We start from the raw sequence: 26,270 nt of genomic DNA on the forward strand, positions 1-26,270 counted from the left end.
TTTCAATTTTGTTCACTTCCATTCACATTTAAATAATATATATATGGGACGCCTGGGTGGCTCAGTAGTTAAGCATCTGCCTTTGGCTCAGGGAGTGATCCTGGTGTCTTGGGATTGAGTCCCCTATTGGGCTCCCTGCATGGAGCCTGCTTCTCTCTCTGCCTATGTCTCTGCCTCTTTCTGTGTTTCTCATGAATAATAAAATCATAAAAAAATATATATATATATGTATATATATATGTATATATATATTTACACACACACACACACACACACTAAAGGTCTTAGTTCCCTAACCCATGTTAACCAATAGGGAGCACTTAGTTAAAATTCATATATTTAGGGATGCTTGGGTGGCTCAGTGGTTGAGCATCTACCTTTGGCTCAGGGAGTGATCCCGGGGTCCTGGGATCAAATCTCACATCAGGCTTCCCACAGGGAGCCTGCTTCCCCCTCTGCCTGTATCTCCATTCTCTGCGTCTCTCATGAATAAATAGTCTTTTAAAAATAATAAAATAGGGATCCCTGGGTGGCGCAGCGGTTTGGCGCCTGCCTTTGGCCCAGGGCGCGATCCTAGAGACCCGGGATCGAATCCCACATCAGGCTCCCGGTGCATGGAGCCTGCTTCTCCCTCCGCCTGTGTCTCTGCCTCTCTCTCTCTCTCTCTGTGACTATCATAAAAAAAAATTTTAAAAAAAATAATAAAATAAAATTCAGATATTTGATGGCTATACTATTATTACTGTTTTATCCATTCTGGTCAAATAATGTGGCCTATGGGTTTTCTGCTTGCGGGGGGGAGACGACTAAATATTAGGAAAAATATTCTTACCTCTTCTTGTTTGATAGCTGTGCTTTCAACTACTCATCATTATATCCACAGGGTTTCTGACTGGCATTAACTTTTGTACAAGCATAGAAGATGATGTCTGAAGGAAGACTATCCACAAATTCTTCTTTTTTTCTTTTTAAAATTCCATGCTGAATAATGAGGGATGAGAAAAGCTTTCCTATACTAATTACATTCATTTCTCTTTTTTTCATTATGAATTCTTCGATTTAGACAAAGATAAGCAACATGGTTAAAATCCCTTCCGCAAACAGGGGCACTTGGCTGGCTCAGTCAGAAGACTGTGTGACTCTTGATCTCACAGTCATGAGTTCAAGCCTCACACTGGGTATAGAGATTACTTAAATAAACTTTAAAAAAAATCCTTTCCACAAATAATAATGAAGGTAACTATGAAAAGGAATGTATCAATAATATAGTGGACAAGTTTTACTAAACATTTACTATGTAATAGGAATAGTTCTAAGCACTTTACATTTATTAATTCATTGAATCCTCACAACAAACCAATACATACAGCATGATTATCTTTAATAATACATAGGAAATAAAAATGCCACTAACATATATAAGTAAAAAGTAAAAACAAAACAAACAAAACTGGAAAGATAAACAACACTTGGATAACAGCAGTTAATTACCTATCTAGTAGGAGACTGAGGTGGATGAAAATGAACAAAACAGTTTACAGAGAGAAAAGGTGCATAATTTCAGCAATTAAAATAGATCTTTTAAAAGACACAAACAAACATCCAAACATAAATTTTGGGTCATAGTAATCAGGGCAGATTTAATAACTGCAAATGCTTAGATGCAAACAAAACACAAGTAATAAAGTCATTTAAAAAAGCCATTAAGTATATAGAAGTCATTTAAAAAAATCTGTATTTACTGAAATGGCAACCATATATTTTGGCACGATCAAAACAGGCAAAGGGATAACGTGCATACTATGACTTTGAAAACAAAGTCTGGTAGGATTTGCTCTACTAACTTAAGAGTAATCATTGATAGTTGCTATGATTACTGATAATCTTGGCTTTTTAGTTTCTGGTTTCCTGATTTTCTGAAAACACAAATCTGTGAAATGAAACAAAAAATTATTACTGACTTCAAAAACAAGGTTATAATTCTACAATTAAAAAAATACAAGGTCACACAATTTTAAACAGTGCAATATTGATGTAAGCACAAATATATAGATCAGAGAAGAAAAATACAAGCAAATATAAACAATAATATAATGTCTCACCCAAAAAGGTAAAACAAACGAATGGGGAAGAAAAGAATTATTGAACAACTGCCCAAGACTGGGGAACAGGGGGTGGGCAAATGTCAACTTAGAATCTTAATTCATAACTTAGAGTGAAATACATTTGAATTAAAAAGAAATGTAAAATAAAATTTAAAAAGAAAAAATAGTGAAAGAGTAACTATCAAACGAATTATTATTTTTTTGTTTAAAGGTGACAAAAGCTTTAACTTTTATTATTCATCAGTATGAATTCCCTGATGACGAATGAGATCTGAGCCACTACTAAATGCCTTCCCACATTCCTTACAGTTATACGGTTTCTCACCAGTATGAATTCTCAGATGTCGTGTAAGGTTTGAGCATTTATTAAAGGCCTTTCCACATTCATTACATTCATATGGTTTTTCATCTGTATGAATTCTCTGATGTTGAAAAAGTTGTGAGTTCTGGGTAAAGGCCTTCCCACATTCAAGACATTCAAAGGGTTTCTCACCAGCATGGATTCTCTGATGTTGACGAAGTTGTGAGCTCTGAGTAAAAGCTTTCCCACATTCCTTACAATCATAGGGCTTCTCCCCAGTGTGAATTCTTTGATGATTAGTAAGTGCTGAGCCACTACTAAAAGCTTTGCCACATTCCTTGCACTCATAGGGTTTTTCACCGGTATGAATTCTCTGATGCTGAACAAGCTTTGAGCTCTGAGTAAAAGCTTTGCCACATTCTTTACATTCATAGGGTTTCTCACCTGTATGAATTCTCACATGTTGAAAAAGTTGTGAGCTCTTAGTAAAGGCTTTTCCACATACTTTACATTCATAAGGTTTTTCACCAGTGTGAATTCTCTGATGGTCAATAAGATTTGAGCAATAACTAAAGGCTTTCCCACATTCCTTACATTCATAGGGTTTCTTACCAGTATGAATTCTCTGATGTTGAGAAAGGTATGAACTACAACTGAAGGCTTTGCCACATTCCTTACATTCAAAGGGTTTTTCACCAGTGTGAATTTTCAGATGTCGAGTAACATGGGAGCCACAACTAAAGAATTTCCCACACTCCTTACATTCATAAGATTTTTCACCAATATGAATTCTCTGATGTTGAATAAATTGTGCATTCTGACTAAAGACCTTTCCACATTTCTTACATTCATAGGGTTTCTCTTCATTGTTAATTATCTGATGCAAAGTAAAGAATGTCTGTTGAATAAATGTGGGCATGTATTCATGAGAGAATATTTCTTGGTTGAAATGCCCACTTTGATATCCCAGTTGTTTTTCAAAGTGGTTTCTATATTCCAAAATGTCTCTAAAACTGGAGTACTCAAGGCCATGCTTTGTAAGTCCCATTATCTCCCTCTGGCATGATTCTATTTCATAAACTTCCTTCTTCAGAGACAGTAACTTGGTTTCACACATTGATTCCAGATCTGAAAGAAAATAAAATGGTAAATATATTTTTTAAACATTTTATTTATTTATACATGAGAGACACAGAGAGGGTAAGACAGAGGCAGCGACACAGGCAGAGGGAGAAGGAGGCTCCATGCAGGGAGCCTGATGTGGGACTCAATCCTGGGTCTCCAGGATCATGCCCTGGACTGAAGGCTGTGCTAAACCACTGAGCCACCAAGGACGCCCAAAATGGTAAATATTCTTCACCCCTCCACTCCCACCACCATTTATGAAAAATTAAACTTTAATATGAGAAATGGAAAAATTAAAGTGAAAATAATATCTGGTAGTAAATAACATATAGTTCTCAAGTATATCTGTTTAATCTGAAAATGGACCCAAAAAATGCACTGAAATTAATGAGATATAATGCAGAATGCAGAGGGAGGAGACTATAGAAAAAGGAAACCACAGTGATTCTCAAATACTGATGTGGATCAGAATCATAAGGAAAGGACAGTAAATATATAATACTTGGGCATATGAAAAGATTACAAGTTGTATATACATCTGTATAAGCATGCATGTGTGTACATGTAAGAAACCAAAGTGGACCATCATACCATATGTATTACAAAAAGTATTAAAGACCTTTAATAGAGGTCAGAAAATTATTCCACTCCCTGAGAGGAATAAATGCACACAGGGGAAGATTCTTGGGCTCTATAGTATAATAAAAAATAAATTTGGTCTTTGTCCCTTGTTTCTAACACAGAGCTTCAAAAACCCTTGGAATTTCCTGATAGGAGTGTTTTTTGCTATGAGGTGACTCATGGCAGATCCCTAGATAGCTACAGGATGGGGTTCACCAGAAAGATCTAGCATGTTGTTAGGAGATTGGGACTTTCGGCTACTGGACCTCTGGGGAAGAGAGAGAAGCCAGAGATTGAACAACCAATGACACTCACTCAATCATGCCAATGTGATTAAATCTCAATAAAAATTCTGGACACCAAAGCTCAATGGAGCTTTCTGGTTGGTGAACACACTTGATGTGCCAGGAAAGTGACACTTTCAAGGAGAGGACGTGGAACCTCTACATCCGTAACCTACTAGATGTTCCTTAAAATATATCCTTCAAAGTAAAATTGCAATTTTAAGTATATAACTTTCTGGAGTTCTGTGAATCACTCTAGCAAATAATTAAACTTGCAGGAGCTGTGAAAATCCCCAAATTTATGGCCAGTAGCTCAGACATGCAGGTGTCTAAGAACCCTGAGACTTGAAGCTGGCATCTACAGTGAGGGCAGTCTTGGGGCACCTGGATGGCTCAGTCAGTTAAGTGTCTGGCTTCAGGACACCTGGGTGACTCGGTGGTTGAGCTTCTGCCTTCGGCTCAGGGTGTGATCCTAGAATCCCAGGATCGAGTCCTGTGGGATTGAGTCCCACATTGGGCTTCCTGCATGCATTCTGCTTCTCCCTCTCCCTGTGTCTTTGCCTCTTTCTGTCTGTCATGAATAAATAGATAAAATCTTAAAAAAGAAAAAAAGTGTCTGTCTTCAGTTCAGGTCATGTTCCCAGGTTCTTGGAATACCAGGCCCACATTGGGCTCCCTGCTCAGTGAGGAGTCTGCTTCTCCCTCTTCTTTTCCCTCTGCCCCTTCTTCCATTCATGCTCATGCATGCACGCTCTCTCGTGCAAATAAGATCATTAAAAGAGTAAAATAAAATAAAGTGAGGGCAGCCTTGTGCAAACTCTGTTAACCTGTGGGGTCTAGGTTAACTCTGGACAGTTAGTGTCAGAACTGCAGCACTCCCAGATGCAGTGGAAAATGAACAGAATCCAAAATAAGGATCTATTGGCCGAAATTTGAAAGAGATTATAGAAGGCTAGCCAAAAGGGGGGCAGAGCCTGAAATAAATATAAGGTATTTAACTAAGTTTTTAAAAAAGATTTTATTTATTTATAAGAGAGAGAGAGAGAGAGAGAGAGAGAGAGAGAAAGGCAGAGACACAGGCAGAGGGAGAAGCAGGCTCCATGCAGGAAACCTGATGTGGGACTCAATCCCAGGTCTCCAGGATCACACCCTGGGCTGAAGGCAGGCGCTAAACCACTGAGCCACCCAGGGATCCCCAGTACTGAACTAAATTGATGTGACTAGCAGATACGGAAGACTCAGAGTATGTTATGTTTTGATGGTTCAGTAAAAATACCATTTGCTTTGGAATTTTGTGGTGCTGATCTTGGGAGAAGAGAGAGACTTGCTCATGTACTACTGCAGGGGCTGAGAGAGGAGGCAGCTAAAGTTTAAGGCAGACAGAAAGAAAATAAGACACAGTGTAAAATACTGTCATGGAAAGATAATAGAAAGTGAAAACAAGCTGACTAGCGAGGAATTCCAACTCTGATTCTTCTACCAGACTTTTACATTATTTGTTCCCTCACTTCCTGCAGGTCTTGGTTTAATATCACCTCATCAAAGAGGACTTCTCTAAATTCTCTTCATATCACATACCACCACCTGACATTATAACATATCTATTTTTCTTAAGGATTTTATTTGAGAGAGAAGGAGAGAGCACAAGCAAGGAGAGAGGCAGAAGGAGAGGGAGAAACAGGCTCTCCACTGAGCAGGGAGCCTGATGCGGGGCTCCATCTCAGGACCCTGGGATCATGACCTCAGCTCCAGGCAGACCCTTAACCAACTGAGCCACGCAGCTGCCCTCAAAATGTACCTATTTTTTCTCTCTCACCCTCTAGAACACAGGCTCCAGAAGAGCAAAATTTTGTTCAATGATATAATCCCAGCAGTGGGACCAATATTTACTATACAGTTATGCTCTTCTGGAGCATTTTTTAAAAAAATTTATTTATGATAGTCAGAGAGAGAGAGAGAGAGAGAGAGAGAGAGATGCAGAGACATAGGCAGAGGGAGAAGCAGGTTCCATGCACCGGGAGCCCGATGTGGGATTCGATCCTGGGTCTCCAGGATCGCGCCCTGGGCCAAAGGCAGGCGCCAAACCGCTGCGCCACCCAGGGATCCCCTTCTGGAGCATTTTGGATAAGGTAACACTTTATCCTAAATCTCCCCTTCTTGACACCTCTTCCTTCCTATTACAGCCTTTTTGGTTTTCCCAACATTGTCATCATGGAAGATAACTACAATCACCTGCAAAACTCCAAACTATTATTTCAGTATGGATTTTCCACTTCTGCATATTTAGCCTCTGACTTTCTGTTATGCTCCCTGATTCTCTTTACTAGAGTCTACTTTGTGGAAATTCTTTATGGATATATTCTAGCACTACTTTTTGATGCCCAAGATCTTAATAGCTGACATAATTAGCAAACTATAGCACCTGGCAGACTCCCTTGCACAAATCAGCAAATGAAAAACACTGGGTAAAGGAAAAATGTGCAACAAACTGATGAGTCACTGGCAAGTAATATCCATGAAGACATGGTGCACACACACATTATTTTGGGGGTGGTAACCAAAAAAAACATTTAGACAAGTCTAAGAGGAAGAAAAGTTAGTAAGGACCTAAATCTAAAATATGGTCAAAAGCGTTTTATTGGAGGGGAAGTGAAGGGCACTTCCTACTTGAAATTATGAGGTGTGTTGGAGAAGAAAAGCAGGAGTAGTAAGTGAGAGAAGGAATGAAACAGCTCATTTGTAAACTCCTGCTAAGAGGATTTGGTTATCCTCACAAGCCTAGATAATATCTCAAGGTGTTGAGTTTACCTGTAGTGCCTTGCTCCTGCCCAATCATTTCTCACTCACCTGAACACAGGCCTCTTGTCAGCTCTCTGCCAACCATCCAGGGCTCTTTTCCTTGTTCCAGTAAGGAGATAACTTGAGGCTTAGGAATGTAAAGTCCTGCTCACAAGAAAAGATATGGGACATGGTTATGCTGTGGGTAAACCAGATCTGGAAATCAGATCCAGTCCCTTGATGACCAAAGAGGAGATGCCACTACAGGAACAGCCAAAGAAAGAGGATGAAGCTTCTGCCACAGTCACTGGAGTTGCCCATTTCCAACTCTTCCTTTTCATTGCAGCTCAAACCACTTATTTGGGGATAGGGAGCAGAAATTCAGCCGGTAACTCGAAAAGCAGCTGGGAAATTCACTGTGGAAGGAACATTCCAGAGGACAACTCTAAACTACTGGTATAGAAGCCCTTACCCATTGACAGCAGATTGCTATAGTTCTCCAACATCACATCTCTGTACAAGTCTCTCTGACCAGGGTCCAGGCACTCCCACTCCTCCTGTGAGAAGTCTATAGACACATCACTGAACATCACTGATCCCTGAAACAATAAACATATATATTATTTGTGTAATAAAAGTAATTCAGACATTACTGCACTTGTACCATGGGTTAAAGTAAATGAGTGACTGTAATGTTATCACTCAGAACTAGTATCCTTGGGGATCCCTGGGTGGCGCAGCGGTTTGGCGCCTGCCTTTGGCCCAGGGCGTGATCCTGGAGACCCGGGATCGAATCCCATGTCAGGCTCCCGGTGCATGGAGCCTGCTTCTCCCTCTGCCTGTGTCTCTGCCTCTCTCTCTCTCTCTGTATGACTATCATAAATAAAATAAAAAAATAAAAAAAAAAAGAACTAGTATCTTTGGATCTTAAAAACAGATGCAAGAGTAATTAGTTTATTTTATAATAAGATATCTAGAGGATACATGGCTAGCTCAGTTGGTAAAGCATGTTGACTCTTGATCTTGGGGTTTTAAGTTCAAGGCTCATATTTGGTGTAGAGAGTACTTAAAAAAATAAATCTCTGGACAGCCCGGGTGGCTCAGCGGTTTAGTGCTGCCTTCAGCTCATGGCCTGATCCTGGAGACCTGGGATTGAGTCCCACGTTGGGCTCCCTGCATGGAGCCTGCTTCTCTCTCTCTCTCTCTCTCTCTCCCTCTCTCTCTCTGTGTCTCTCATGAATAAATAAATAAAATCTTTAAAAAAATAAATAAAAATAAGTCTTTAAAAAAATCTATGAATAAACTTAACCAAAAATGTGAAAGATTCATGCTCTGAAAACTATAAAATACTGATGAAAGAAGTTAAAGACAACATAAACAAAAGGAGACATTCTGTACTCATGGACTATAAGAACAAATACTATTAAAATGTCGATAATACCCAAAGGCAATCTACAGATTTAATGCAATCCCTATCAGGGATGCCTATACCTAGGTGGCTCAGCAGTTGAGCATCTCCCTTTGGCTCAGGGTGCGATCCTGGGGTGCCAGGATCAAGTTCCACATCAGGCTCCCTGCATGGAGCCTGCTTCTCCCTCTGCCTGTGTCTCTGCCTCTTTCTTACTGTGTCTCTCATGAATAAATAAATAAAATCTTTAAAAAAATACAATAAAATAAAAATAATAATGCAATCCCTATCAAAATATCAACAGTATTTTTCACAGAAATAGAACAAACACTCCTAATGCTTGTATGGAACCACAAAAGACCCGAATAGCCAAAGCAATCTTGAAAAGGAAAAAAAAATGGAGGTACCACAATTCCAGGCTTCAAGTTAAGTTTTAAAGCTGTAGTAATCAAAATAATAATAAAAATAAAATAAAATTAAAAAATAAAGCTGTAGTAATCAAAACAGTATGGTACTGGCACAAAAATAGGCACATAAACCAAATGGAACAGAACACAAAGCCCAGAAATGAACCCAAAATTATATGATCAATTCATCTTTGACAAGAGGAAAGAATATACATTGGGAAAAAGACAGTCTCTTCAACAAATGGTGTTGGGAAAACTCAACAGTTACATGCAAAAGAATGAAACTGGACCACATTCTTACACCATACATAAAAACAAACTCAAAATCAATTAAAAACCAAAGTGTAAGACCTGAAACCGGGATCCCTGGGTGGCGCAGCAGTTTGGCGCCTGCCTTTGCCCCAGGGCGTGATCCTGAAGATCCGGGACCGAATCCCACGTCAGGCTCCCAGTGCATGGAGCCTGCTTCTCCCTCTGCCTGTGTCTCTGCCTCTCTCTGTGACTACCATAAATAAATAAAAATTAAAAAAAAAAAAAAAAAAGAAAAAAGACCTGAAACCATAAAAGTCCTATGAGAGACTACAGGGAGTAATTTCTCTGACATCAGCTGTAACATCTTTCTAGATATGTCTCCTGAGATAAGAAAAATAAAAGCAATTAAAAAAATATTTTATTTATTCATTCATGGGAGACACAGAGAGAGAGAGAGAGAGACATAGGCAGAGGGAGGAGAAGCAGACTCCATGCAAGGAGCCCGATGCAAGACTCGATCCTGGGACTCTGGGATCATGCCCTGGGCCGAAGGCAAACACTCAACCACTGAGCCACCCAGGCATCCCAATAAAAGTGAAATTAAACTATTGGGACTACATCAGAATAAAAAGTTTCTCCAAAGCAAAGGAAACAATCAACAAAACTAAAAGACAACCTACTAAATAGGAAAAGATATTTGCAAACATATTTGATAAAGGGTTAGTATCCAAAATACATACAGAACTAATAAACCTCAATACTCAAAAAACAAATAATCCAATTTAAAAATGGGCAAAGGCCCTGAGCAAATATTCCTCTAAGGAAGACAGATGGTCAACAGACACATGAAAAGATGCTCAACATCACTTATTATCAGGGAAATACAAATCAAAATCACAATGAGATATTGCCTCACACCTGTCAGAATAGCTAAAATCAACAACACAAGAAACAACAGGTGTTGGCGAGGATGTGGAGAACAAGGAATCCTCTTCTACTGTTGGTGGGAATGCAAACTGGTGCAGCCACTTTGACAGTATGGAAGTTCCTCAAAAAAAATTAAAAATAGAACTATCTTATAATCCAGTAATTGCATTCTGGTATTTACTCAAAGAATACAAAAACACTAATACGGGATGCCTGGGTGGCTCAGCGGTTTGGTGCCTGCTTTTGGCCCAGGTTGTGATCCTGGAGACCCAGGATCAAGTCCCGTGTCAGGCTCCCTGCATGGAGCCTGCTTCTCCCTCTGCCTGTGTCTCTGCCTCTCTCTGTGTGTCTCTCATGAATAAATAAATAAAAGCTTAAAAAAAAAAACACGAATTCAAAGGGAGACATGCATCCCTATGTTTATAGCAGCATTATTTATAATAGCCAAATTATGGAAGCAACCTAAGTGTCCACTGATAGATGAATGGATAAAGATGTGACACTAATATACAATGGAATATTATTTAGCCATAAAAAGAATGAAATCTTGCCATTGCAATAACATGGATGGATCTAGAGAATATAATGCTAAGTAAAAAAGCCAGTCAGAGAAAGAAAAATGCCATATAATTTCACTCATACGTCAAATTTAAGAAATAAAATAAACCACCAAAGGGAAAAAAAAACAACAACTCTTAACTATAGAGAAAAAGCAAATGGTTACCAGAGTGGAGGTGGGCAGGGGGATAGGTGAAATAAATGAAGGGGATTAGGAGTACACTTATTTTGATGAGCACTAATATATGGAAATATTGAATCACTATATTGTACACCTGAAACAAACATAACATTGTATGTTAACTAAAAAAGGGGGGTTTAATCAGTTTATTTTATTTTATTTTATTTTTAAATATTTTATTTATTTATCATGAGAGACACAGAGACAGAGACATAGGCAGAGGAAGAAGCAGGCTCCATGCAGGAAGCCCGATGTGGGACTTGAACCCAGAAATCCAGGATCACGCTCTGAGCCAAAGGCAGGCATTCAACCTCTGAGCCACTCAGGCGTCCCTAATCAGTTTATTTTATATTAAAAACAAACAAGTTCCTGACTCTATTTGAAAAGGCCTACAAATAATAATTAATCTAGTAGGAATAAGCACCTCTGGTATCGAGATTATAGTCCTTAAGCATCATATTCAAATAAAAGATGACTTCAGGATTGAGTCAGAAATGCACAGGATGAATCTGAATATTCTCTTAAATCAGAAAGCGAATTAAAAAAAAAAAAGCGCGAGCTACCAAAAATTATTAGAATCACGTTACAAAGACTTAGACACCAACTTGAGGAGTCTCTCAATGGCCAAAAATGGTATCGTTTGAGGATCAAGTATAATGTACTGATACATAAAAAAATGTTTAAATCATGAACTCATAATAGTGAATAAAAAACTACTGGTCACCTTTTTAGGAATCTAAGAAACCAAAATCATTGTTCAAATATTCTTTCCTAGACAGACTATCCTTCAGGGTAACCAAGCGGTTGATGAGAAGTTTGCTTTATAAAGAGTATTTTACCTAATCTATGAAGAATGAAAGAATTAAAATATCATTCTGCAACCTCTAACTTAGACAGTAATCATCAACAGTATATAACATTACAAAAAGAAAGAGAACCGATATAATGAGCCTCCTGATGGAATCACATATCACCACCTATAACATATTCATGACAAAAAAAAAAATCCCAACTGAATCTGATCAATCATCTAGATTTAACTACCAATTTTCAGGAAACACTTAAACGATGCCACAGAGATGCAATCAGCAAAATTCAAATAGTGGACAAATGAGCCATTCCTTTTTGAAAACAGAAGGGGTACCTACAAAGTAAGAGACTCAAAAGACATCAATCAACTGCAGTGCACAGTCCTTATTTGGATTCTAACCCAAATAAGTGATTAAAAAATTCAACAATTATGAAAATTTGAACACTTGCTGGATATTGATGATACTAACAAATTATTCCTAACTTTTCTAGATGCAATAATGGCATAATGGTTGTTTTCACAAATAATCCTTATCTTTCAGAAATACATACCAATTTGTATTTGTTTCAAAATAATCCTGTGTGTAGAAGAGAGGGTACGGTAGTGTGCAAGGTATCAGTACAAATGAAACAAAACTGACTTGGAGTTGAAGCTGAATGGTGAGTATATGGTATTTTGTAACTCTTCTAAATTTCCAATGTCTGAAATTTATTATTATCAAGTTTTTCAAAGGTTGTTGGTAGAGAATAGAATATCTGTAAGGCTCTAATTATATGTATAGCATTGATTTAAACAAAATTGTGATATAACTGTTGTGGGAAAAGGAAACAGAGTGATATGGCACATGTAAATCTACACATACCTTGTAAAAAAAAAACCCTGCAAAATGTCTAAAAATTTAATCAAGAAATAGCAATATAGGAATATTAATTAAAATATGGATATACTCTATTGGAATCAGCTAAAAAAGATGCAGGTATCTCCCTTTAGGGAGTATTTTTATTTCTGAGATAAAGAAAACTGGCGATTCATATAGAAGTTCCTCATGACCCACACTTCTGTCCAACTTCAAATTGAACTTGTCTCCTTGGATGCCCTAATAGTCACAGAGATATATCAGGACCAGCTACCAACCCCACAATCTTCCAAGCTGCATAAACTGGGAGATCTTGCAACAGTTTAACATTTGGAGCTACCACCATCACTTCCTATCCTATCTCACTGGTAAACACCAATTTGCATTTACAAATTGATTATTATTTAAAAGATTATCTGGTTAGACTGAGGGGAAAAGGAAACCTAGGATTCTGAAGGGGAAACCTGATAGCCAGAAATGTCAGGAGTAGGAAAACAGATACTTGTATGATAATTTTTAAAAAATAATTCTTTTTAAAATCTGAAACTGTCAGGAAGGTTAAGTGTTGGGGCCTGGCGGGAAGGGAAACTCCTCAAGATGGCGGATACCCCAAAATGGCTGAGGTTCCTGTCACCACCTCCACTTGGGACGCCAATGGACCAATGACCTGCTGACAGCTTGACGCAGACCCTTACACCTCTCCTTTGGACTTCCCCAACGGAACCCAATGCCCTTCAAACCCCAGAGGAGGAAGTCACCTTTGACTGGTCGAATTGCAATCCTTCCTTTGCATAGTGAGGGTCACTCTGACTGGCTGGATTGCAATCCTTCCTTTGCATATGAGCCAACCAATAGGAAACCGTTCTGCCTTACAACGTTAGTTATGTAAACCCCCTACCACCTTGTCTTGGCGCGACTTCCCCGACTCACAACCCTCCCCCCCCTTAAGTCGTGGAAACTCGCCGGAGGGTGCCTGCAATAAAATCTGTTCTTGGACCCTCGCTTGCCTTGGCAGTCTCATTTCCATTTAGTTACTAAAAAACCTAACAGTAAGAAAAAGCATCAACTCACCTGGGCCATGGTTTTCAGTATTGCAGGAAATGATCAGTCCTCCTTGGGGCTGTTTTCCTGAGAAAGGAGAGTATTTTGAGAAAGCAGGACTGGGTAAGCAAGAAATGCTCTAGAAACCACACTGGCTTTACAGTATTCATTTGACCACTCTGGGTCTTATGATGTAACTGTGGTCAGTGGGAGTATGGGATAAATCCTACCTCTTCAACCCCAAAAGCCCCAGGCTAGCTGTAGTAAAACGGATTCTGGCTAGCGGATTCAAAGGAATAGACTCCGATTCCCTCTCCTTTTTCGGATTAACCCAGGTTCTTGCCTCAGCCAAAGAATCCAGGCCAGACCTTGTCTCACTTCAGTGATGTTGTTCTGAACCCAAGGCATAGCTGCTATGACCTACCTGAGCAGATCCCTCCTCTGCAGCCCTCACTCAAGTCCTCACGCAGATTCACCCAAATGGTACTCTTTGGCCAGGAACGGAGTATGCTCTGATCAGGACTAAGACTTTCCTAATGAAGTCTTCTCACTTCCCAAGCCCAAGCCAGTGGGTCAACTCCCATCCCCCCAGAACCCCCACTGCGGCATACACAGAGGCACTCCTCATTCTTATGCTATAGGTCTGTTTTAAAACAAAATTAATTTTGCTTATAGGTTTTTGCCATGCAAAACAAAGTGTCAACTTTTATAGCTTTTGGGTAAGAAGATTTTTGTTATGTATATTTATATAAATTTCTCTGTTTAATGCTTTGTCATACTTAAGACTTTAATCAATTATTTTATTTTGGTATAGTATTTAATAAAGATGACAGTATAAGATTATAAATTATAACTTTATTTCAGTATAATTTATGACTTAGGAATCCTACTTAATTTCTCTCACAGGAGGCCGACTACCCAAGTGTACCAAGGTCACATGTGAATAATATATCTTACTTAAAATGCACTATTATTTTATACGCCACTAAGAAAGATAAAAAGTGTATTAGATATTACCTGACTTCAGATACGTTGAAATGAGGGGGGCAGTGAATCTTCAGCAGAGGACTACAGCATTGATTTAAATGCTATACCATTATCACAGATGGTACATGTTTGGATTTACTGTGGTTCTATTTTGGTTCAGTGTTTCATCTTTATTCTCTGGCCAGCATCACACTCACTGCTTCCATTACGTACCTATTAGAATGCCCAAATTCAGAATACTGACAACACCAAAGGCTGGCAAAGAGCAACAGGATCTCTCATTCATTGCTGGTGGAAATGCAAAATGATACAGCCATTTTGGAAGACAGTTTGACAGTTTCTAACAAAATAAAACATACTCTTGGGATGCTTGGGTGGCTCAGCCATTGAGCATCTGCCTTCGGCTCAGGGCATGATCCTGGAGTCCTGGAATAGAGTCCCACATTGGGCTCCCTGCATGGAGCCTGCTTTCTCCCTCTGCCTGTGTCTCTGCCTCTCTCTCTCTCTCTCTCTCTCATGAATAAATAAATAAAATCTTAAAAAAAAATTAAACATACTCTTGGGGCACCTGGGTTGCTCAGTGGTTGAGCATCTGTCTTTGACTCAGTTTGTGATCTCAGGGTCCTGGGATCGCATCCCACATGGGGCTCCCCTCAGGGAGCCTGCTTCTCCCTCTGCCTGTGTCTCTGCCTCTCTCACGAATAAACAAATAAAATCTTTAAAAAATAATAAAATAAACATACTCTTATATGATCCAGGAATCACACTTCTTAGCATTTACCCAAAGGAGCTGAAAAATTATGTCCACACCAAGACTTGCACAGCAGCTTTATTCCTAATTCCAGACTTGGAACCTTTAGTAGGTTTGTGGTTAAATAAACTGGGGTACATCCAGAAAACAGAATGTCATTCAGGATAAAAAGTGAGCTATGGAGCCATAAAAAGATATAAAAGAAGCTTAGATACGTATTACTGTAAAAAAAAAAAAAAAAGCCAATATATACTATATGACTCAAACTATATAATACTATGGAAAAGTAAAACTCTGAAGACAGTAATAAGATCAGTGGCTACCAGGGGCTTGGGAAAGGGGGATGAATAAGTAGAACATAGAGGATTTTGGAGGCACTAAAACTACTCTGTATGATATACTATAATGATGGATACGTGTCATTATACACTTGTCTTAACCTACAGAATGAACAAGAATGAACTACAATCTAAACTATGAACTTTGGATGATCATGAAGTGTCAATATAGGTTCATTGGTGTACCAAATGGGGGCACCTGGGTGGCTCAGTTGGTTAAGTGTCTGCCTTCAGGTCAGGTCATGATCCTGGGGTCCTCCCTGCTCAGTGGAGAGTCTGCTTCCCCCATCTCTCTGCCCTTCCCCCCACCACTCGTGCTCCTTCTCTCTCAAATAAATAAGATCTTTTTTAAAAATAGAAAAAAGGGATACCTGGGTGGCTCAGCAATTGAGTGTCTGCCTTGGCTCAGGGCGTGATCCTGGAGTTCCGGGATCGGGGTCCTATATCGGGGTCCTATATCGGGCTCCCCGCAAGGAGCCTGCTTCTCCCTCTGCCTATGTCTCTGCCCCTCTCTCTCTTTGTGTCTCATGAATAAATAAATAAAACCTTTTAAATCTTTTTTTTTTAATTTTTATTTATTTATGATAGTCACAGAGAGAGAGAGAGAGAGAGAGAGAGAGAGAGAGAGAGAGAGAGAGGCAGAGACATAGGCAGAGGGAGAAGCAGGCTCCATGCACCGGGAGCCTGACGTGGGATTCGATCCCGGGTCTCCAGGATCGCGCCCTGGGCCAAAGGCAGGCGCTAAACCACTGCGCCACCCAGGGATCCCAATAAATAAAATCTTTTAAAAAATAAAATAAAATAAAAAATAGAGAAAAAATTAAAAGCCTTTTATAAAGAAAGTGTACCAAATGTACCTGGTGGGGGATATTGATAATGAACGGAGAGGCTATGGGTATATGTGGGAAATCTCTGTACCTTCCCCTTGATTTTGCTATAAAACAAAGTCTTAAAAAAAAGTTCTGGCTCTGAAGCCAGACTGTCTAGATAAAAATAATAATAACCCCACACTACTCATCTTTTTCAAGTTTCCTGATATTCTGATTTCCCATATGAGCATAAATTGTTTAAAAAATATATTAGTATTTTTCTTGAGGCTGCATAAAATGAATATGTTAACTTAAGGAGTTCTGACACCTTTATGATATTGAGATGCTCTCCCGGAACATATATCTTTCTATTTATTCAAGTCAATGTTTGTGTCCTTCAGCATACTGAAAAGTTTTCCTCAAGTGTAACATGCTCATTTCTTTTTCATATTATTCCCGTATCTTATAATAGTTTTGTGCCTATTATTCATTATATTTATAAATAATACGTAATTATATAATTATAAAAATTAATAAACATAATCCTAAGTATATACTTATTATATATAAATGTATTATATATTATTTACTTATAAATCTTATTATACTTTTCCCAGTGTATCTTCTATTTTGTTTTAAATATACAAAATTCTGGATATTGGCTGTGTACCTTTTTGAATTCTACTTTATTTGTAATAGTTCTCAGTCTATAACAGGATGTTAAACTTTGCCTCTCCCATTCTTGATTTAGAAGTCCTGAAGAAGAGCAAGTCAATAGGAGCCACAAAACTCTGCATTCCACAGTGAGAACCCTGGCCATTGTTTTTGTTTTGTTTTGGTTTTTGGGGTTTTTTTTTAAGATTTATTTGAGAGAGTACAAGTGGAGAGGAGGGGCAGATGGAGAGAGAGAAGCAGACTCCCAGCTGAGCAGGAAGCCTGATGTGGGGCTCATCCCAGGACTTTGGAATCATGACAGATGATTTGGCAGATGCTTAACCAAATGAGCCACCCAGGTGCCCCAAGAACCCTGGCCATCTTCTGTATCGTGCAAAAGAAACTGGCTGCAAATTGATTTTGTGCCCTCAGTTCAATTCGACATCTAAAGGTGTTTCAGAGATTGGAGAGTGCATAGGAGGAGGCTGTCTTTGAGATAAAAATCTGTTTTTGGAAAGCACCAGTGTGCTCTGTATTCCTCCTACCTTACAGAGACAGAAAAGAGGGACCTCAGTGCCGCAAGACTTTCAAGTGGAATGTGACAGTTCTTGGGAAATTTTTCCTTGTGTTCGAGTTTAGAGGGCACAAAAGACTGGGACCCCATTTTCTCTTGGAACTAGATATGGGCCCCACAGGAGGACCCGGCCTGGGTCTGGGTTTATTCTAGGCCTACCAAAAGGATTTCCAGCTCTACAGATGAGCTCCATGGAGGACAGATGCCCAAAGCCTTGAATGAATGTAGGAACTGTAAGCAGCCAGATGGACTAGAGCCACTGCACTCTCCTGAGAAAGAGTTGCAAACATGCCCCAAGGCTATAGAGAACTAGGGTCCCTACAATTAAGATTTTTCTTTCCCTCTCTTTTCACTGCTCCCCACTTCAAGGAATTGTCTAGCCAAACAGAGAAGTTTAGGAGAAGGAAAAAGAGGGACGCCTGGGTGGCTCAGTGGTTGAGCATCTGCCTTAGGCTCAGGTCTGCCTTAGGCACAGGTTGTGATCCCGGATCTGGGGATAAAATCCTCCCAGCAGGGAGGGAGCCTACTTCTCCAGCTGCCTATGTCTCTCCCTCTCTCTCTGTATCTCTCATGAATAAATAAATAAAATCTTAAAAAAAAAAAAAAAAAGGGAAAGGATAAGGAAAAAGAGAAGCAATCATCAAGCTTTCTCACTGGAAGAATCTAGCTCAAGGAACCAGGAGGTTAAATTTTTTTTTTAAGATTTTATTTATTTATTCATGAAAGACACAGGAAGAGAGAGGCAGAGACACAGGCAGAGGGAGAAGCAGGCTCCTTGCAGGGGGCCTGATGTGGGACTGATCCCGGAATTCTGGGATCACACCCTGAGCCAAAGGCAGGCGCCCAACCACTGAGCCACCCAGGCATCCTGGAGGTTAAACTTTTAAAAAGAAAGTTTATGGCATCAATTAGTAAAGTGAAACAGACATTCTAATTACTGAAATGAGTCTGGTTTTGTGACTAAAAGAAACTAGAGGATTATTTTCTGTGACTGAAACATTTATCCACAGGCAGGAAATCAACTGGCCCAGAGAAGCTTGACAGAAGTTACCGGGGAAAAAATAAAGCAGTTGTTTTCTAGTTGTTTCCTATGGAGTGATGGTTTTCTAATGGACTTAGGGGGAAAAAAAACAAAAAAGGTTCAATAATACTGCTGATGGTGCTTTCTCCCTAATTTTACTATGAATGCTTCTGGTATTTCTCAGTTAGGCATTAGGTTAGTTTTCTTTCTTTTTTTTTTTTTTTTAACCTTTTAATACTGAAATCCCCAGACACACACAAAAGTAGAGTTTAAATAGTATGAAAATCCTCCATGTACCATTAACTACTAGCTTCAATAATTATCAGGTCATGGCCAATATGGTTTTATCTAGACTCTTCTCCACTATTTTTAGGTGGCTTTGATTTTTGTTTAAATAGCTTTATTGAGATATACTTAATATATTATATAAACCAGTCTTTAAAATATATAAATATAATAATAAAATATATAAATAATAAAATATAATAATAAATAAATAAATAATAAATAAATTAAATAAATTAAATAAATAAATAAAAATAAAATAATAAAATATATAAATTCTACATTTTTAGTATACCATGATCTAATTTTAGAACATTTTCATTTCCCCAAAAGCCCATTAACAATCTCCTTTTTTCCCTCCTCCCTTAGCTTCAGCCCTAAGCAGACACAAATCTACTTGCTGCCTCTATGGACTTGTCTAACATTGCATATCAATGCATATAAATGGAATCATATGGTATGTGGCCTTTCGTGACTAGGTGTTTTCCATTTATCATGTTTTCAAGGTATATCCATATTGTGGCATGTTATCAGAACTTCATTCCCTTTTACTGCTGAATAATATTCCATTGGAATGGATCACATTTTGTTTATCTCTTCATCAGTTGGTAGACATCTAGATTATTTCTACTTTTGGCTACTGTGAATAATGCCGCTATGAACATTCATGGACAAGTTTTTGTGTGAATATTTGTTTTCAGTTCTCTCTCTCTCTCTCTCTTTTTTTTTTTTTTTTTTTTGTTTGGTTTGTTCTTGTTTTGTTTTTAGTTCTCTTGAATACATACCTAGAAATGGGACTCCTAAGTCAAATGGCAATATTTTGAAGAACTGCCAAACCGTTTTCTAAAGAGTTGAACCATGCTGCATCTCACCAGTAATTTATCAAAATATTTATCTTGTTACTATCTTTTTTTATCACAAGCATCCTACAAGATGGGAAGTGGTATCTCATTATGGTTTTATGTTTAACTTACATTTTCCTTAAGACTAATGATGCTGAAACTAACTTTTAAGAACCCAATTCTTGGGATGCCTGGGTGGCTCAGTGGTTGAGCATCTGCCTTTGGCTCAGGTCGAGATCCCAGGGTCCAGGGATCGAGTTCTGCATTGGACTCCCTGCATGAAGCCTGGTTCTCCCTCTGCCTATGTCTCTGCCTCTCTCTCTCTCTCTCTCTCTGCCTCTCATGAATAAATAAAATCTTTAAAAAAGAAAAAAAAAGAACCCTAGTCTTTAGAATTCTTTTAAAGATTTTATTTATTTGAGGGACGCCTGAGAGGCTCAGTGGTTGGGTGCCTGCCTTCGGCTCCAGGTGAGATCCCGGAGTTCTGGGATCAAGTCCCACATCCGGCTTCCTGCATGGAGCCCTCTTCTCCCTCTGCCTGTGTCTCTGCCTCTCTCTCTATCATGAATGAATAAATAAAATCCTAAAAAAAAAAAAATTGCTTTAAAAAAATATTTTATTTGAAAGTGAGCGCGCACGTGCGCACACACACACACAGACATGCATGAGCAAGCAGAGGGGCAGAGGGAGATGCAGACTCCCCACTGAGCGGGGAGCTGGATCCTGGGACTCCTGTGTCTCTGAGATCATGACCTGAGGCCAAGGCAGACCCTTAACCAACTGAGCCACCCATGAGCTCCTTTAGAATTCTCTCCTAATGTAATTTCTACTACAGTCCATTACTTTTCTGAGAACATTCCCATTCCTGTAGGAAGAGGCAATAACTCTTACTTCCTATTAAGGATAAGGAAATTGAAAGTGGGGTGAACGTTCTGAATGGCTAATGGGAGAGGGAAACCAGTACATCTTTGCATGGTTTTGGCCAGAAGAAAGGATGGTGGAGGTAATTAAGACAGAAAGAGTTTAGGCCCAATAAAAGTGGGGAGACTAATGCTCATCTTGATTCTCTTCAGGAAACTCCAGGATTTCAGTTTACTTTTTCATCCACACCACCCCAATTATTTTAATCTGGGGTGCTTTGGTGGCTCAGTCGGTTAAGCATCTGCCTTTGGTTGAGGTTATGATCCTGGAGTCTGAGCATCAAGTAATGTGGGGGTCCCTATTCAGCAGAGAGCCTGCTTCTCACTCTCCCTCTGCCCTTCCCCACCCCACTGCTCATGCTTTTTCTCTCTCAAATAAATAAACTTTCTTTAAAAAACTACTTTAATATAGAATAAACCTGCTCAAAACACTGAGTGCTAATCTTGATAAAATACTATATGTATTCTAACTCTCCTACTCTTGTGCTTGCTGTTTTTTAGATAAATAGAGTCATAAGCAAATAGCCTTATGAAGTCAGAGTCACCATGGGAGTGTTCAGTCACTGCATAATGAAGCTAATATTTAACAGCTGCATGTACCTGTCATTGCTCCCAACCACTTTCCTGAGGAAGAAGGTGCCTATTTGCATATATAATTTAAGTCTTGTTTGATCATTAAAAAAAGCAAATTTTGCTCATTGTTCCATAACAGACGTCTATTGCGGAAACATCTCAGATTTAATTACTCCCTCAATTAATTGCTAACTCCTCCCCTCAATAATCTATCCAAGTATGAGAAAATTTTGAAGGTTGAAAAAAATGACTTATAAGAAAACCAAAAAAGAAAGAAGACAAGAAGATATGAACACTAAATCTTAAAAAGAAAACTTTTGAGCTGTGGCACCACTTAAAATAGTCCGACAATAGCAGCACATTTGTTCAACAGAAACTCTCAGGTATAACATAGTCATCTATATTTGGTCTTTTATTCAATTCCAAGAAGGAAAGAAGAGAAGCGAGGAACAGATAAAAGAAAAGAGAGTTCCTGAATAATAGCTAACTTCACACCTTAGAACAGAAAATAATTTGCAACATTTTGCTGCTGTTGCCAAAAGATGATACTCTCAAAAGTATCAGAAGCTGTGCTGAAAAGATTCCTTGTAAGAATCTCCTAAGGGTTGCCTGGCTGGCTCAGTCATAGAGCACTTGACTCTTGACCTCAGGATGAGGAATATGAGCCCCACATTGGGTATAGAGATTACTTAATGTTTTTCTAAAAAGTCTCCTAATAGGGGCCCTCACTAGCAGTATAGTGAAACATTATTCAACAATATACTATGAATATTTCCCCTGCCACTCCTCCTTGTACTATGATGGAGTCCATAACAACCATCAGTTAATTAAAACATTGAAAAAATGCTTTAAGTCCATAATACCATGTGAGAGAAAAATAAAAAGTGCACAAAAAAAGGTGAATAAAAATACCTTTTTTTTTTTTTTTTACTGGCTATAATTAGTGAGTGATTATATGTGTGGTTTTTTTCTTGTCTTACTAGTTATATTTCTAGTATAAGTGTTTGTTTCTACTTGTATAATCTGAAAAGTATAAACTCAAGGAACTTCGAGCTCCACATGGGGCTCTCTGCTCAGCAGCAAGTCTACTTCTCCCTCTCCCTCTGCTGCCCCTGACTTATGCTCGCTCTCTCTCTCTGTGTCAAATAAAAAAAAAAAAAAAAAAAATCAAAATCTTTAAAAAGAGAGGAAGGAAGGAAGGAAGGAAGCAAGGAAGCAAGGAAGAAAGGAAGGAAAAAACTGTACCAAAACCAGGTAGGACCCATCACACATGTGGCCTCACATATAACCCTAGATAGAAAGGGTATTCCACAGTTAGTTGGCACAAGTGAGCACACACAAATCCAAGTAGAAATAGGGTACAATGAAATAATAAGCAAGCTGAATGTTCCAAATGAGAGCTCACTGCATACTCAATCCATTATCATCTAGGAAATTAACATTTTATTAACAAAATTAAATCCTTAATAATTAAATAGCGATATTAGGAAAATTTACGTTTCTTAAAAACTGCCTAGCCTAGCTCAGTATGACAGGATGATGAGTTGTGATGACATTGCAGACCATGCAAAGCTTTAAGCACATACCACATCCAATAAAGAAAACTGAGTTACAAAAATAAAAATCTATATTAAAACCCAGAAATTTACATGTCTAAAAAAAAAAAAAGAAATTTACATGTCTGATGACATATAAAAAGGGACTCAGCATAATGATCACAAGGCTCAGGTTCTTTTTTTTTTTTTTTTTTAGGATTTTACTTATTTATTCATGAGAGACACAGGCAGAGGGAGAAGTAGGCTCCCTCTGGGGAGCACCATGCGGGACTCAATCCCAGGACCCTGGAATCACCACCTAAGCCAAAGGCAGATGCTCAACCACTGAGTCACCCAGATACCCCTTAGTATACTTTGTCTTAACATCCTGAGATGGGTGTGTGGGTGGCTCAGTCAGTAAACATCCGACTCTTGGTTTTAGCTCAGGTCATGGTCTCAGAGTCGTGGGATTGAGCCTCGCCTCAGGTTCCATGCTCAGTCCCTCTCCTTCTGCTGCTACTCCTGCTCTTAGCTCTCTTGAATAAATAAAAAAGGGTCTTAAAAAATCTTGAGATGGGGACGCCCGGGGAGCTCAGCAGTTGGGCGGTTGCCTCTGACTTGGGTTGTGATCCCGGGATCCGGGATCGAGTCCCGCATCAGGCTCGTGCGAAGAGCCTGCTTCTCCCTCTGCCTGTGTCTCTGCCTCTGTGTGTGTGTGTGTGTGTCTCGTGAATAAGTAAATAAACCTTAAAAAAAAAATTCTGAGATGAATACAGAGGTCATTAATTTTTCAACATTCTTCTTTACTAGTTTATGCATTTATAGCTATATTATTTCCCTCAGGTTCAACTTTAGCAACACCACACATTTTGATATGTGCATCTGAAGATAATATACATTGTAGTTGGAAAGCACACTGTTCCACATATGTCAATTAGGTTAAGTTTGTCAATTATACTGTTTTGGTATTATACAGCTTTACTGGGTATATACTGTTTGTTCTAACAGTGAAAAGTGAGAAAAATGCTAAAATCCCCTACTTTGATTATGATTTGTCCACTCCATCTTTTATTTCTGTCAAATATATTTGAAACATTTTACAAAGGTAACTATTTAGGACTATAATATTTATTGGTAGACTTTTATTATAAACTATTGTTCTTTCTGGCAATGCTTCTAATGTCTTTTCTGACACAATGAAGTAGGATCTTAAATTGATAAAATCATTTAGGAAAACCATGATTGTATATTAAAGCTGAATATATGCATAACCCACAACACAAATATTTTATTCCTAGGGATATGCCCAACAGAATGCATTCATATGTGCACCAAAAGACATGAAGAATATTCAGGGTAGCTTTTTTCATAATGGCCCCAATTTAAAATCTTGAAAATTCAAATGCCAATCAATTATGGAATTGATAAATAAATTGTGTTATATTCATGCAATGGCATTTTAAACAGCAATAATAATGAATGATCCACAACAACATGGAACATGGATGAATCCTGTATATTCATGCTACATAATATTGTTACATATTACATTCATTCATATTACCTGTGAAGTATAATGTTAAACAAAAAGAGCCAAGCACAAATTGTGTGATACTATTTACATAAAATTCCAGAACAGATAAAATTACTCTATAGCTGTAGAAGACAGAGTGATGGTTATCTTTGGGAGAGGTGAGTAGTGTAATGGATGGGTCAAGAACTGGGCTTCTAAAATGCTGGTAATGTTCTATTTCCTAATCTGATTTGAGATCTGGTTAAATGAATATGCTTACTTTAAAAAATTCATCAAGTCATATGCTTTGATTTCTGTATTTTTGGAATGTATGTCATGGGGATCCCCGGGTGGCGCAGCGGTTCGGCACCTGCCTTTGGCCCAGGGTGCGATCCTGGAGACCCGGGATCGAATCCCACATCGGGCTCCCGGTGCATGGAGCCTGCTTCTCCCTCTGCCTATGTCTCTGCCTCTGTCTCTCTCTCTCTCTCTCTCTCTGTGACTATCATAAATAAATAATAAAAAAAATTTTTTTTAAAAAAGGAATGTATGTCATACTTCATAAACAATGTATCTTTGTATTAGCAAATAAAAAAATTAAAATACCAAGTGACCAAGTATTAGAGAGAATACAGATGACTATGCTGATAAACTGCTGGTAAGAATTTAACTGATGATACAGGGACACCTGGGTGGCTCAGTGATTGAGCATCTGTCTTTGGCTCAGGGCATGATCCCAGGGTCCTGGGATCAAGTCCCACATCAGTCTCCCCACTGGAAGCGTGCTTCTCCCTCTGCCTATGTCTCTGCCTCTCATGAATAAATAAATAAAATCTTTAAAAAAATCTAACTGGTCAACCATATTGAAAACCAGTTCAGCATTATCTAGGAAATTTGAAGATACACATAAATCCTACGGCCTGGCAATTCCATTTGCATGTTTATACCCTAGGAAAGCATACCTATGTGTAGCAGAGTACTTATAAAAACATCTTTACAGCAGCCCTTTCAAATAAGTCAAAAACAGAAAACAACCAATGTTCAAATATATAGCCTTAGTTTATGACCAAAAGGATAAATAAGCCTAAGAAATAAAATATTGTTTAAAAAAGACAAGACTCAAAACAACATTACCCAGCACAATTTCATTTCTATAAAGATAAAAAGACAAAACCTAACTATATTACTCAGGAATGTGTAGATATATGATAAATGGGTTTTTTGTTTTTTTTTTTTTAACATCGAGAAAATATATTATCACCAAAGTCAGAATAAGGATTACTTAAAGAGGTGAAGAGAATTAAGTTTATTCTGGGGGCAGGAAGAAGAGAGGCTTTTGGAGGGCTGACACAAGTTTTTGTTATATAGAAGTTCAGCTATATAATTCTTAAATTGTATGTCTATATCTTAAGCACTTTTGTGGATGCATGCAATATTCAGTAATTTCTAACCAAGGAAAATTAATTAATAATAGCTATAAATTTTAGTGAAAACAAAAAAATGTGAGATGATAAATACTACGAGATTTTGATCTTGAACATAATGTATCTTGTATGTACACAGGAAATGTGTTGGAAGGAAATCAATTAAAATATTGACGATGGTTATATCTGGGTGGTAGGACTTTACTTTTGTTCTAACTTCTTATTTTCCAAATTCTTTAAAATAATCGTGTGTGTGCGTGTGTGTGTGTGTGTGTGTGTGTGTGTGTTTAAAAAGCAAAAACTTAATACATTGGAGAAATTGAGATGTTTTCTCAATATGTGAACACTATGTAGAAGGAAATGATGGGAAATGCTGGTATCTGTGGGCC

The 26,270-nt window shown here is 38.4% G+C and overlaps 1 protein-coding gene across 4 annotated transcripts in view; it reads right to left on the reverse strand.

Annotated features, from left to right (window-relative positions):
- Nucleotides 1-1,307: 1,307 nt before the first annotated feature.
- The window catches only part of LOC112928509 (uncharacterized), a 123,202-nt gene continuing 98,239 nt past the window's right edge, over nucleotides 1,308-26,270 (reverse strand). For 2 of the 4 annotated variants that reach the window (XM_072755175.1, XM_026010309.2), the window contains 5 exons: nucleotides 14,673-14,855; nucleotides 13,686-13,742; nucleotides 7,687-7,813; nucleotides 7,284-7,379; nucleotides 1,308-3,534 (listed from right to left, as the gene is read on the reverse strand). In XM_072755175.1, the coding sequence (XP_072611276.1) occupies nucleotides 2,339-3,534; nucleotides 7,284-7,379; nucleotides 7,687-7,813; nucleotides 13,686-13,694 (1,428 nt within the window). In that variant the 5' untranslated portion in view covers nucleotides 13,695-13,742; nucleotides 14,673-14,855 and the 3' untranslated portion in view covers nucleotides 1,308-2,338. The remainder of the gene's footprint in view (nucleotides 3,535-7,283; nucleotides 7,380-7,686; nucleotides 7,814-13,685; nucleotides 13,743-14,672; nucleotides 14,856-26,270) is intronic. The other 2 variants (XM_026010308.2, XM_026010310.2) reach the window with 1 other exon arrangement.

Source organism: Vulpes vulpes, chromosome 1 (assembly GCF_048418805.1).
Source record: "Vulpes vulpes isolate BD-2025 chromosome 1, VulVul3, whole genome shotgun sequence".
Lineage (NCBI taxonomy): Eukaryota > Metazoa > Chordata > Mammalia > Carnivora > Canidae > Vulpes > Vulpes vulpes.